The 13,805-nt window shown below is 46.9% G+C and overlaps 1 protein-coding gene across 1 annotated transcript in view; it reads right to left on the bottom strand.

The window, feature by feature from the left end:
* The window catches only part of LOC144818604 (broad substrate specificity ATP-binding cassette transporter ABCG2-like), a 413,780-nt gene that overhangs the window by 61,332 nt on the left and 338,643 nt on the right, over positions 1–13,805 (bottom strand). The window contains exons 13-14 of the mRNA XM_078676198.1: positions 6,559–6,713; positions 1,098–1,187 (exon numbers count right to left, since the gene is read on the bottom strand). Coding sequence (XP_078532324.1) covers positions 1,098–1,187; positions 6,559–6,713 — 245 coding nt within the window. The remainder of the gene's footprint in view (positions 1–1,097; positions 1,188–6,558; positions 6,714–13,805) is intronic.

Raw genomic sequence — 13,805 nt, 5'->3', positions numbered from 1 at the left:
GTTTTGGGTGGTGTGCAAATTATAACTGTAAGATATACCTATAACTTTAGAATTTCCAATGTTTGTGTAGATTAAGCTGTTTTGTATACAAATAAATATTTATGTTTTCCTAACTATAGCCTATCCCCAACATTTGTTTTTTTTCTTTACATTTCTATGTTTCGTTTGTTTGGAAAAAAAAATTCCAGTCATAAAATGTTGTTTATTTTGGTATCAATTCTTTTAGAGATATATTTATTTTATCTGAATCGTGCCGGGTACTCTCTTGATAATTTCTTAGTGAGTAGAGTGGAGTGGCGTACAGTAACGTACAGTGGGGTGGAGTAGAGTGACTTGGAGTGGCGTACAGTAGAGTGGCAGAGTGCAGTGGCGTTGAATATAGTGGTGCCGAGTAGAGTACAGATGCATAGAGTGCAGTAGTGTGACAAAGAGTAGAATGGCTTAGAGTGGTGCAGAGTAGAGTAGAGTGGTGAAGAGTGCAATGGTGTAGAAGAGAGTAATGCATAATGCAATAGATTGCTGTAGAGTGCAGTGACAGGACAGCGGGCTACACTGCAGTGGCGCAGAGTACAGTGGCATAGAGTATAGTGGCCTAGAGTAGAGTAGTGGAAAGTAGAGTGGTGTAGAGTACAATGGCTCAGATTGTTGCAGAGTAGAGCTGCACAGAATGAAGTAGCACAGAGTGCAGTGGTGGGTGTAGATTTGTGCAGAATAGAGTAGTGGCATACAGTGCAGTAGCGTAGAGTTGAGCGGTGAAGAGTAGAGTTGTGCAGAATGCAGTAGTATGACTTAAAGTGAAATGGTGTACAGTAGTGTGGTGCACAGTAGAGTGGCATACAGTACAGTGGCATAGAGTAGTGTAGAATGGAATAGAATGGCATAGAGTAGAGTGATATGAAGTGGTGTGGCATAGAGAAGAGTGACATACAGCAGAGTGGAGTGTGGGTGACTAATGTAGAGTGGCAGTATGTGGAATGGCATGGCATACGTGGCAAGCTAACAATATACTTTGGTGGTAAACTTTTTCTTCACAATAGTAGAATAACTTAACAAAAATAATAGCATAACTATTGAAAACGGGGAAATGTTCCACTTACTCCTAGGCCATATCGAGGAATACTGAAGTATTTCAGCCAGTTCAGCCAATCCATAATAGATGGCAAATTAACCAGAAGTCCAGAGAAAAGCTGAGAAGAAAAGAAAAAAAGATCAACAACTTGGTTCCCTTTGTTTCATGATCTAAATCCAAGCACCTTAACAGACTGTCATTTACTTTAATTTAAACAAAGCAGCAAATAACCATCAATAAAAACACTTTCCCCAGACCACCAGGGAAATAAACTACAAACAACATGTGCCCCAGACAGTACCCATCAGTGACAGTTCAGTGCGAGAAAGTCCTCTTTCATAGTCCTCACCGCCTATTTCTTTGCTGTGAGGCTAACCTTTAATTACAAAGTTGTGTTGTAGTTACACATCCAGATCTACCGAAGATGACAGTAACAATTAACAACTCCTTTAACGGGGAAGGCACAGAATAAGTTGAAAAGACCCGCCCAACTTTTGGGACTAGAGAATAACACTTGCTTCCATGTCCTTAATAGAATTGTAATTTCCTACAAACTAGATAAGAAATGTTACATTGTTTGTCAGGACTTGAGTTCTAACTTATGCTGTTTCAATACCCACCGAGGCAAAGTCTGAGACTGGTTTAAAATAAAACTTCTAAAATGCAGCTTCTGTTGAAACACTCTGTGGCTCTCATGATTCCTTCAAATAAGCTTCCTGACAAAACTGCTGAACGTCACAAAGATTTTGAGGCTGAATCAGGTCCAAGAAGAAAAATATTTAGGAAAGTGTCCTGCTTAAACTGATGGACCCATTTTGTTAAAAGTAGGAGTAGATACTGGTAAAAAAAAAATCAAACGGAATCCACAGCAGTTTACTCTTTCTAGGACAAATGGGTCCCATTACCTGCTCTAATATCTTCAGACACTGAACTTCACACAATTCAGGGTGCCATGGAGAAGCTAGACACACAATCAGTGGAGCATCCTTCCAGCTAAAATTTAGTGCTTGGCATTTGAAACACTCCTACAGGAAATCAGTCAGAACAACATGTGTAACTTGGGTGACAACTCCTTCCAAAATAAACTATAATTACTCACTACTTCTCGAATACATGATCCACTCTATTCCTATCCTACAGCTGGGTGTATTTACAACCCGGAGGCCAGCCTATCTGAATCTTTGCAAAACCTGCCTGCCATGGCATGCTCCCTAAATAGGGAAACATTCACTGGCAAACGGCTGTCTAAGCTGGCCTAACTAGAGAAGTTTACAAGTGAGCAGGCCTTCCTGTTATTTGCCAAGAAAATTTCACTAAAGGCCCTAGAGCGTTCAAAAAGGATTGACGAATAGCCCATTCGGCCTCTAGCTCTTAAATCCATTGATCAACTACATTCTTCTGTCCCAGGGAAAGTGACTGCATCTCAACTATACAGCTTGAAAGAGGATTTTAATCGAATTCTATTCTGATGGCCCAAAATATCGGTAGGACCCACACATCAATCGTATTTCCCAGCCATCTGAGAAGAAAAAAACTCCTCCTCCTCGAAAAGTTCAGCTACAAACGTGTCTGGGCCCTGATGGGCAGCTTTGGCAAAACCGGGCTGGCCTGACCTGATTCTCAATGGGAAGAAGATATAAATGCTTCTATTGTCCTACCATCCTCTGCCTCTTCTAGGTGCCTTTACTCTCTGGGGAACTAATCTTTGGCTACTGCCGAATAGGAGTCACTTAACATGTCTCGCCCTTCCAAAAATCTTATAGAAGACCTTGTGAACTGTTTACATTACCTTGAGTGTAGTGAATGCCTGTGCGAACTTGCTCCAACCCTTGACAACATTTTTTTCAAAGAGGCATCCTGGGCATTAGATCGACATTCTGGTGAGGCGAAGCTGCCTATTTGAGACCTACTCACTTCAGAATGTTTTCTTTTCCCAGCAAGGCAGAAGGCACATTATTATGCTTCTTTTCTCGAAGAGAAAATCCCTAGGCAACTATTGATCTATTAAACATACAAGACCCTAATTCCCACATGATGTGTAACGACTCAATGTACAACAGTTATCAATAATAAAAATATTTGTATTCATACAGAATTATTCAAAAAGACCATTGTAAGTTGTGTATTACTCCTTGGGAAAACATGTGTGGGACAATCACATCATAGCATAGAACACTAATAATAACAATGATGCATGTTTTCAAAATGCTGCATACAACAAAGCCGCAATTCCTATACATATGGTCCATATAGGAAAGGTTATACAACCAATCATAAAGTGAAATGTATACAAATTTGTAAAGATAATAAATGAAAAATCAAAAATACAATAAATTTGAAAGTGCAATTAAGTGACTTTTTAATTTAATGATGGATCTTCATAGTAGCGATACTATGAAGATCCATCATTAAATTAAAAGGCCACTTAATTGTTATTATTGGTGTTTATGCTATGATGTTATTGTCCCATATATGTTTCCCCAAGGAGTAATACAGAACTTACAATGGTCTTTTAAAATTATTTTGTATGAATACAAATAATTTTTTATTATTGATAACTGTTGTACATTGAGTTGTTACACATCATGTGGGAATTATGGTCTTGTATGTTTAATAGACTAATAGTTGCCTAGGGATTTTCCCTTCAAGAATTGTATTTTCCCTGCCCTGGGAACTAATATTAGTAGCAGGGGATCCTTGTATCTACATTGTGTTATAAGGCACATTATGACCAGCTCAAGAGTATCTCTAAATCATTTTGTAAATCGGCTTCCTTTTCTACCATGACAATTTCTAAAGATTTTGTGAGCAGTCCATACAAGTCCAAAAATTTGACGAGGCATGCTCACCAAGAATTTCTGATCCTTTTCTCTGAATCTTTTAAAAACTTGCCCATGAATGTAAAAGGTTTTAGGGCCAATTCCAAGGTGAGTGAAATTTTGCTTCCATCGAGGATCTAGGATATGCTGCCCTAAAAAATGTTTCATGACCGCACTGGAGACTTCTGGAGAAGTCAGCACAGCACACACTACCTGGGTAAAGGTGACCACTTCGTGGATCGTGGAAGCCATCTATGTAAAAGAAGTCTTCCAGTTCCTGCCGTTTCCTCTCTTCTAGAAAATGGAATGAGGTGTCAAAATTCTTTGGCTCTTTCTCAGACCTCCACTTTCTCTTAACTCCATCAAACAGATACCAGCCTTGGGGCCTTTTTAATCCCCTCAGTCAAGACTCATGCAGAGTCTTCATCTGTGTTGACCTCTTCTCTTTCGGGTCAACCTGTTAATTTATCAGGCTGACCCTCAGCCTGGTCATGGATGCCACCTAGCACTATGTCTGCTGCCCTCTGTTTAGGTTTGAAATGGATTTGAATCAGTAGCTTGCCCCCTCTTAATTGGAGCTTTGTCCTGGAGGGGCCCAAATGGTGCTTTTGCACCAGAATAATCATTCAGAGTAAGTGTTGGGGCGGGCTAGGGGAAGACAGACCAGAAAGCAGTTTTCCAAAGTGTTTCAGAACAGCCCTTCTACCCAACCTCAGCAATGACAGGTTGACGTCCTCTAACTTCTAGCAGACCAGCATCCAAAGCCTGGCCTTCCTCCTCCTATGTATTCACCATGGAGCCAAGAGGCAATGCTGCTGGGGGACATCACGGCTCGCACCCCGCCCATTGCAGGGTCAATGGCTGTTTGCACAGCCCTCATGTCTATATGGTAAGCATGGCAAGCAGAGGAAAAGAAAGCAAAGGGCTCTGCATCTGAACAGCAGGCTGTGAGATAAAGGAGTGCCACCCCTGCTTAACGTGCACCACATGCAGAGCAATCATCTACCTAAAAGGATCAGCGAAAGTGCTTCGAATTTCTATAGGTGTGAGGAAATTTGGAAACCACTCCATTCTCAATAATAGAGGCAAAGGAACGAATACACAAGGCAGGCCAAGTAGTGGTTTGTTTCAGACACTGAGTCCTGGAGATCATTCTCCTTCATTTGAGATGTGAGGGATTGGCCACGTAAAGACATAAGAAGGGATGCAATAGAGAACCATATGACACCAAACTCTCTGGAGAGCTGGCATACTGCTGTAACTGATTGTGGTGACATGAGGGGCGGGCATGCTTTTTGCAGTCCTCATTTAGCTGTTCGCACCCCTAAAAGGCCTGCCTTCGAATGTGGCACAAGAGGTTACAAATTATCAATCCAGCTATGAACATCCTTCTCTCACAGCCATGTGTTTCTTGGGACCTAAGGGATCACATCAGTCCAGCTGCCCATGCTGCAAGAGAAATGTGGATAAAACCACACAGGTTAAACTCATGGAGTCCTTTACAGGTGAACAACAGGGTCATTTGCGGCCGGCAGTGAGCGCTGGCCTATCTACCTGATTCAGATATCCCCACCTGCTTGGCAGGGATCTCTGTGCTGTGAAGTGGGCCACCAAGCAGGCACAATGTTAACAACATCCACTATGCAAACTTTTTTGTTAACCCCTTCCGCGCTCATGACGAGCTCAGCTCGTCATGAGTGACTACGCTCGTACGCTCATGACGAGCTGAGCTCGTCATGTAACGTGGTTTTTAAAAAAATGCAGCGCGCAGCCGGAAAACCGCTAGCGCGCATGCGGTTAAGAGAAAACAATTAGCTCCAATGCACAGAAAGTTCTCGCCCTGCATGTCAGAACCAGTCTACATTTTGCTTGCCTGTAACTGCCATGCCTTATATGTCTCATGGTGGATGGACCCCTGGCTCTCCTGACAGTGGGACCCCACTTCTAACTGTGGCGAGAGAAGCGCGGGTGTGGTGGGGCAGCAGGTCAAATAAAACCCAAAGTTTGAACATCATGGTAATGTAGCCCCAAACAGCTCTTCCACACAAACACGTACACATGAGAGGGAGCTTCAATGGCTGCCAAGGAGAGAAAACAGACAGCTGGATAGAAAAGTCACTGAGGACCTACTAGGACCGAGATGTGGCTGATGGTTGGGTTTAGGTCACATGTTGTTTGTTTTTCATGTCCCAGAGGGTTCTGGGAAAGGTGGTATGCTTGTTGATGGCTGCAACCCGCTATGTTCTTGAAGTGAAGCAAGAAAGAACAGGATCATTTTTGCCCATGGCCCTGCCACACAATTAATGGATGCATGGGCCAAAAGAAATGCCCACAGGACCCAAAAATAGGAATATTCACTCGTGAGCATACATTTATTTGTGTATTGGCGATACAGCTACTTGTGAGGTACCTCAGACTTTTCTTTGTGCCTTAAGTAGACTCTGCTGGCAGTGCACAAACCGAACAAACCATTTGATCCCCATTTTTGCACTACCAGCGATTTAAAAGTGAGAGCAAAATGTGCTCAATAAACTTTACTTCTATCTCATCAAATTAAATATCAACAACACCTTTAGATGCATTATAGGGTTTGTAAATAGCAGTCTGAAAAATTAACAGGGGAAATATGATATATAAGATCTTCTGAATGTATATCTGCCCAGAACTCACCAGCATTAAGACGAAGCAGACAGTGATGAGAAGGTTAGCCACTGAGACCACGTCCTGTCCTGCAGAAATAGCAAGCCCCATGGAAGTCGCTGTGTAGGAGACCATTGTAACTGTGAGCATTGTGGTAAAGAAGGCTCCAGCAGTTTTCTTTAACCCTATGAAAGAAAAGATGTTAATGGCACAGGTATAATCTTTTAATAGAGCTGTTAATATTAATTTGTCTGGAAAACTGAAACAGTTGAGAGTATGTTTGTATTCTTATTTCAGTGATATTACAACGTTTCAACCAGTTTTTCGAATAGTAGTGCCCTACCCTCAAGGTGAAAATATTAATTACCTGTTAGAAAAGATGCCATGTGGATGAATTTCCTTCACTCTTTGTTTTGCATCTTGGGTGACAAAGAGGAGCTATCTAAGTGTTTTGGGGTGAAGCGAGGCAATTATTCACCGGCACCGATGCCCCTTCGGGAGCAAGAACAATGACCTTTATCGCCAAGTTCCTGAACTACACAGAACGACACAGCATATTGCGAGGGGTGGGATTTGAAGGGGTAATCTTGTACGGCTCCCAGAAATAGTGTTTTTCCCGGGCTAAACAAAGCAAGTCCGGCAGCAATGAAAAACCTTCCAAGGTGTCCAGCAGAAAGGGACAAGTGTACTAATGCATTTTCTTATCACATGTCGCTTACTCTGCGATTCGGCAAAACATGTTACTAATTCTCTAAATGGGTTTAGGAAATCATAAGGAATTGCTATTTGGAAAGGGAGCGTTTAGGGCGTCCCTTTCAAATAGTGATTCCTTACGGTATGTGTTGGAGCTGGCTCTCTTTGCAGGGTAACCCTCAAACATTTTGCCTTTTTCCCTCCACTCTTTGCTGAATTTGTTTTTGTTGGCCTTAGGACTCTGTGCACTTTACCACTGCGAACTAGTGCTAAAGTGCTTGTGCTCTCTCTTCATAAAACAGGGTTAAATTGGCTTATATCTAATTGCCATATTTAATGTAACTATAAGTCCTTTGTTGATTGGTATACCATATACCCAGGGTCTGTAATTTAAGTGCTATCAGTGGGCCTGCAGCAGTCATTGTGCCATGCACTTAAGTAGCATCTTACAACATGCTCCAAGTTTGCTACTCCAGCCTAAAGACAACTCCATCCTGGACACCTCCCAGTCAGGATTCTGCAGTAACCACAGCACCGAGACTGCCCTCCTCGCCGCTACCGACGACATCCGCATGCTACTCGACCAAGGACACACCGCGGCCCTCATCCTGCTAGACCTCTCCGCAGCTTTCAACACCGTTTCACATTGCACACTCGCAGCCAGACTGCATGACGCAGGAATTCAAGGAACCGCCCTCGACTGGATCCAATCCTTCCTTTCCGACAGAACCCAGAGGATCCGTCTCCATCCTTTCCTCTCCACACCCATGGAAATCATCTTCGGAGTACCCCAGGGATCCTCACTCATCCCCACACTCTTCAACATCTACATGGCCCCCCTCGCTGCCATCATCAGACAGCACGGGCTCAGCATCGTATCCTACGCCGAAGACACCCAGATCATCCTCTCTCTCACGAAGAATCCCGAAGACACCAAACTATGCTTCCAGGAAGGCATGAAGAACGTGGCAGCCTGGATGAAGGACAGCTGCCTGAAGCTAAACTCAGGGAAAACTGAAGTCCTCATACTTGGTCCCCGCACCTCTGCCTGGGACAACACCTGGTGACCTTCTGCCCTCGGAAACCCACCCACCCCTACAGACCACGCTCGGAACCTCAGCATCATCCTTGACTCCTCCCTCTCCATGAACCACCAGATCAACTCAGTCACCTCCACCAGCTTCAACTGCCTTTGCATCCTCCGCAAGACCTTCAAGTGGATCCCCTCCGACTTCAGAAGGACCGTCACCCACACACATCACCAGTAGACTGGACTACGGAAACGTCCTCTACACCGGTATCAACAAAACACTCCTGAACAGACTCCAGACCATCCCGAATGCCGCCGCCAGACTCGTTCTAGGAACTCCTCGCCACGAGCACATGACCCAATACCTAAGAGACCTCCACTGGCTCCAGGTCGAGAAAAGGGCCACTTTCAAACTCCTCACCCACTCCTACAAATCCCTCAACAACATCAGACCCAAATATCTCAACGAAAGAGGGGGGCGTGGCTTCGGCGCAGAGCTGAATGGCTTCCTGGTAAGGGAGCTCCGCACGCCCGGACATTTCATTCGTTACATCCCATCCTTCAAAGCCCCCCTTGCGTGCTACAGACCCCCTGGGACGAAGTTTGTGGCTTGAAGCACATATCGGTGTGGTCAATGCCACCGTACCCACCGTGACACTGCCGTGCCGAGCTGCTGATCCCCTGGCGGACTGTATGAGAAAATGGCGCCGATCTAAGGATCGTCCTTGGGCCCTGATCGGCAGAGGCTGCGGTACCGAGTCTACTTGCGCTAAACAAACAGTAGCGGACCCATCTGACAACGCGCTTGGCGCGAGTCGAGGCTGGCCTGGGCTCCCAAGGCTGGCCTGGGCTCCCAGTGCGGCCGGGAGTGCGACGAGAGCTGAACACTTTGATGCTAAAAGTATCATCTGGTTCTCCTACTGACTCAGCCCCCCCACGCCATCTGTTGCTAGTCGCTGATATAATCAGACCAGTAATTATGAACATTCTAAATGCCTCCATCACCGCAGGAACGGTGCCGCTGGAATGGAAATGCGCCCAAGTCAGAGCACTACTGAAAAAGCCCAACCTCGATCCTGCAATCATGGCGAATTACTGTCCGATCTCCCTCCTGCCATGGTTGGGCAAGCTGCTAGAGAAGCATTCTGGTCAACCATCTGGAGTCTAACAACTTACTCCATGACTCTCAAGCAGGCTTCCACCCGAAGCTCGGGACGGAAGTTGACCTTCTGGTAGTGACTGAATCAGCTCAGAGGTACCTGGACCAAGGCGGCACTACAGCAATTATTTTGCTGGACCTTAGTGCCGCCTTTGACACAGTGGATCATAACATCTTGCTCACACGCCTAAGACAGCTCGGAGTCACAGGGCTAGCTCTCACCTGGCTGCAATCCTTCTTGGAAGACCGGGTGTTCCAGGTATCGGAGGGTGCCACTCAATCCAAACCATGGCCCCTCAACTGCGTGGTCCCTCAGGGTTCTTCCCTAAGTCCCACCCTTTTTAATATTTATATGGAGCCCTTAGTGGAGATAGTGCGCCCCTTTGGCATTAAAATTGTCACCTACGCAGAAGACACCCAACTGGTGGTTGGTTTCAACCATCCCGAGGGCTCGTCTAGCACCCTGGGTAGCTGCCTGGAAGCAGTAGCCGATTGGATAGCACTCTCCCATCTAAAATTAAATGAGGACAAGACGGAACTGATGGTCCTGGGTAAGACTCCATCACCCAGAGTAGCCATTGACTGGCCGACCTGTATGGGCACTCTACCAGAACCCAAAGACCAGATCAAAAGTCTTGGAGTATGGCTAGACAGCTCCTTAGGTTTCAACCACCAAGCCACCAAGCTCTCTGCTACCTGCTTCGGCCTGATGAGGATGCTGAGGAAAATTCTGCCTCTCCTCCCCTTTCAGGCCTGTAGGATCATGGTGCAGGCTATTATCTTGTCCCGCCTTGACTACGGGAATGCCCTGTACTTAGGCGCTCCGGCGAGCTCCATCAAAAAACTTCAGTTCACCCAGAACTCTGCAGCACGCCTACTGCTGGGACTGCCTCGGAGGCACTCGGGGTCAGCCGCATTGAAAAAACTCCATTGGCTGCCTATATAGGCCAGGATCCAATTCAAGGCGATGTACATAGCCCATAAAGCTATGTGGCACACAGGCCCTGCACTGCACCTTCCTGGCAGCAACTAGGAAAATTAAACAAGCTAGATGGGGGGGCGTTCATTTTCATGGAACGCCGCCTCCTGTTGGAACTCCATGCCCCTTACCCTACGCAGCGAACCAGACCTACTCAAGTTTCGCAAACTTCTGAAAACCTTCCTCTTCCACTAACTGCTCAGTCTAATGGCTGCCTTCACTCACCTGTCCTAAGCGCTACGAGGCCTCAGGGTAGAAGTGCGCTCTATAAAACCCCATTTGATTTCATTTCGTTTCAGCTGCGGGAGTTGCCAGGGCCGACCGAGCCTGTGGGGCCTGCAGTGGTGCTGCGGTGAAGAGCTCCCTCCGAGGCGCGCAGCTCGAGCTGAGCGGAGAGGTGGCGTGGGCCGAGATGAGCCCGTCGCGAGGACCTGTGGCCATTGCACCGAGCGACAAGCAGAGACAACGCTGAAACGGCCGAGTGGCGCTGACGGCAGCGAGAGAGGGTGGCGTGGCCCTCTCCGGGCGCTGCTGCTTAACACGCAGTGGAGCTCGTGGGGTCCTGGGCTGCTAGGTCGCTGGGGGCGCAAGGCCGCAGTGCTGCTTCCTGTGTGACCTGAGTGAGTGCTGGCTGCTTCTCTGTAGCTGGGGGCGCTACCTAAGAGCTACCGAACCTTGCTGGCTGGCTAAGAGGGCTGGCGGGTTCGGGACCTTGCGGGGGGCTCTTTGGCTGCAAGGGGTGCGGCTGGGGCGCTGCTTGGGGACACAGCAAGACGGCCTGTGCTCTGAAGTCTGCAGGAGAGCCGGCTGAGGACTCTGGTTTGTCGAGGGGCTCTAAACGGACCACGGTCTGGGTGACGCTAGAGGAGTATTGCAGGCTGGCGCAGCGCTGAAAGTCATCGGGAGCGACACATGGTGGTCTGGCACTAGTTATCCTCGCTGAAATTAAGCGGCCATCGCTAACCACTGCATAAGGATCCTACCCTTCTGGACTCTACTGTACGTGCTGGACAGTGCTGAAGTGTTGCCATACTGCCACGGACGCTGAGGCTGTCAAAATACAGCGCCGCCGGGGCTGTGGAATTGGGTGGCTTGTGTCATCCAGAGACTTTCAGCCTCAATATGGGCAAATCGCACCCCAAACAGGCTACATTACAATTTGAAAACAAACGCAGCACTTGTGCCACTGAAGGGATGGGAGACCAGTCGGAGCTGAGTGATGCATTAGGGCAGGCGGAGAGGGCGGGAGATGACACCAGGGCCATCTTGCTTGACTTGAGGGCTGGCATGAGAATGATAGACAGCAAAATTGATGCATTGGTGACTGGGCTAGGCATGGTAAAGAAGAAGGTCGAGAAGCTCGAGAATAGACTGGATGTTCTAGAAAATCGAATGTCTGACACACACGATGCGCAGGCTGAATCTCGCACGCAGCTCTTACAGATGGAAAAGATACTGGAAGTAATTAGTGCAAAGAAAGAAGATTTAGAGGCGCGGTCGAGGCGTAATAACCTACAGATTATTGGTCTATTGGAATCCACTCCAATCTCAAAAATTGAGACATTTATAGATGGCATGCTGCGTGAGTTGTTCGGACCCGCACTCTCCGCGGTGATGATTGTGGAACGTGGGCATCGCTCGCTGGGACCACGGCCCAAGACCGGCGCGCCGCCCCGCCTGATTATTGCACGTCCTCTGCACTATGCTGACATGGACGCAGTGCTGAGAGAGGCCAGAGCCAAGGACCCAGTAGTTTGTAAAGGAGACACACTGTCCTTCTTTCCGGACTACACCCCGACGGTCCAAGCGGGGAGAAGAGAGTTTGTACCTGTGAAGAAACTGTTGAGGGCCGCATCGGTACCTTACGCCATGTTGTATCCAGCCAAATTGAAAATCACGCATGAAGATCAGGCACACTTTTTCACGGATGCGAAGCCTGCCTTGAAGTTTACACATCTGCAAGATCAGACCTCGACAGAAGACACATGAGGACACGACTGGGACGTCTGGATTGGAAGACACGGACTAATGACTGTGAGGACAGACTGAAACTATTGTGGGTGGAACTATTTAGGCTCTTGCATGCTTTGTGGGACATGAGGGCCCAGGAATGGAAGATTCAGTGTCAGGGAACAAGGGGACGGATGGTAGGAGCTCACTAGCACTGAATGAGTTAGTCCCGGGGGTACTACCATATAGTGTTAAGCAGAACATTTGACCTTGGGGCACGCAGGGGGCATGAATAGAAGTATTTCGTCGGCCGCACTCCGGTGCGTGTACTCGTCGCCATTCCTCTTCCCCTAGCGGGTGTTCCCGGGATGTTGCATCGGGTAGTTCAGAGGGATGTTTTGAGGGAGGGGGTAGGGTTTGGTCTCGACCTAATTGGGAGGTTGGAGTGGGAGGTGGAGGGGAGGGTGGGCAAAGGGGGTTGTGTATTGTTTTTTGTCCTTTTTTGTTACGCATCTGACATGGTACATGCTGCTACGCTTGGCGCAACGGCTGGGGGAGAATGTTGCAATGTGCTGTAAACAGCGTACTTCTGAAACAGATCACGGTTGATATAAGACAGTTGCCTGCGCTCAATGATGGGTGATAGGTACAGAATGCTGACATGGAGTGACCGTTGCCTCAACTCACCTAAAAAAGTACGGCAGGTGATGGCGTACCTGAATCGGCATGTGATACATATAGCTCTACTGCAGAAAACGCACTTAACTAAATATACAGAACGCCGTTTTGCGGGTAGATGGGCAAGTTTCAAGCTGGCATCGTCGTATTCCTCCTATGTGAGAGAGGTCATGATTCTGGTTAAGAGAGGGGTGTCATTTCAACCGATACATACGTTTGTGGATGAGGAGGGCAGATGTGCGATGGTGCATGGCAAGATGAGTGGCAAATTGATTACTATATTCAACATCTATGGCCCGATCGTGGATGACCCGAATTGTTTTTCCAGAATGTATTATATGCTGAGAGATTTCTCAAATAGAGTAGAAGCTATCCATCACGTGACAGTGCAGCTGCAGGTATTTGGGGTTAACAAAGCCGATCACCTATTTACGCGGTGTACATGAAGGCATTTTGAGCTGAAGAGTGGAAGCAGAATGTAGCCGCTCGACAAACAGTGAAGTTTGGCCGTAAATCATGATTAGTGGCTGAACGCGAGGATTAAAACACTACGCCATGGTAAGCGCGTTTAAAAGCTTTGTTCACTAAGATTATGAGGGGTCCCAGGGGTGAATAGAACAGTGCAGACACGGACTAACTTGCTCAGATGTTTGTTTTTAAGATACAAAGGGATTGTGAGTACAGATGTTTAATATAGGAAGTGCGTGAAGCCATGAAATAATTTACAGATATTGCGAGCTATTTCTTGTTGTCCAGTTCTCATTGCAAAATTGTAATTAATGATTTAT

The sequence above is a fragment of the Lissotriton helveticus genome, chromosome 2_1, assembly GCF_964261635.1.
Source record: "Lissotriton helveticus chromosome 2_1, aLisHel1.1, whole genome shotgun sequence".
NCBI lineage: Eukaryota > Metazoa > Chordata > Amphibia > Caudata > Salamandridae > Lissotriton > Lissotriton helveticus.
Note: the sequence above shows the minus strand (reverse complement) of the source record. Positions and strands in the feature narration are given on the sequence as shown.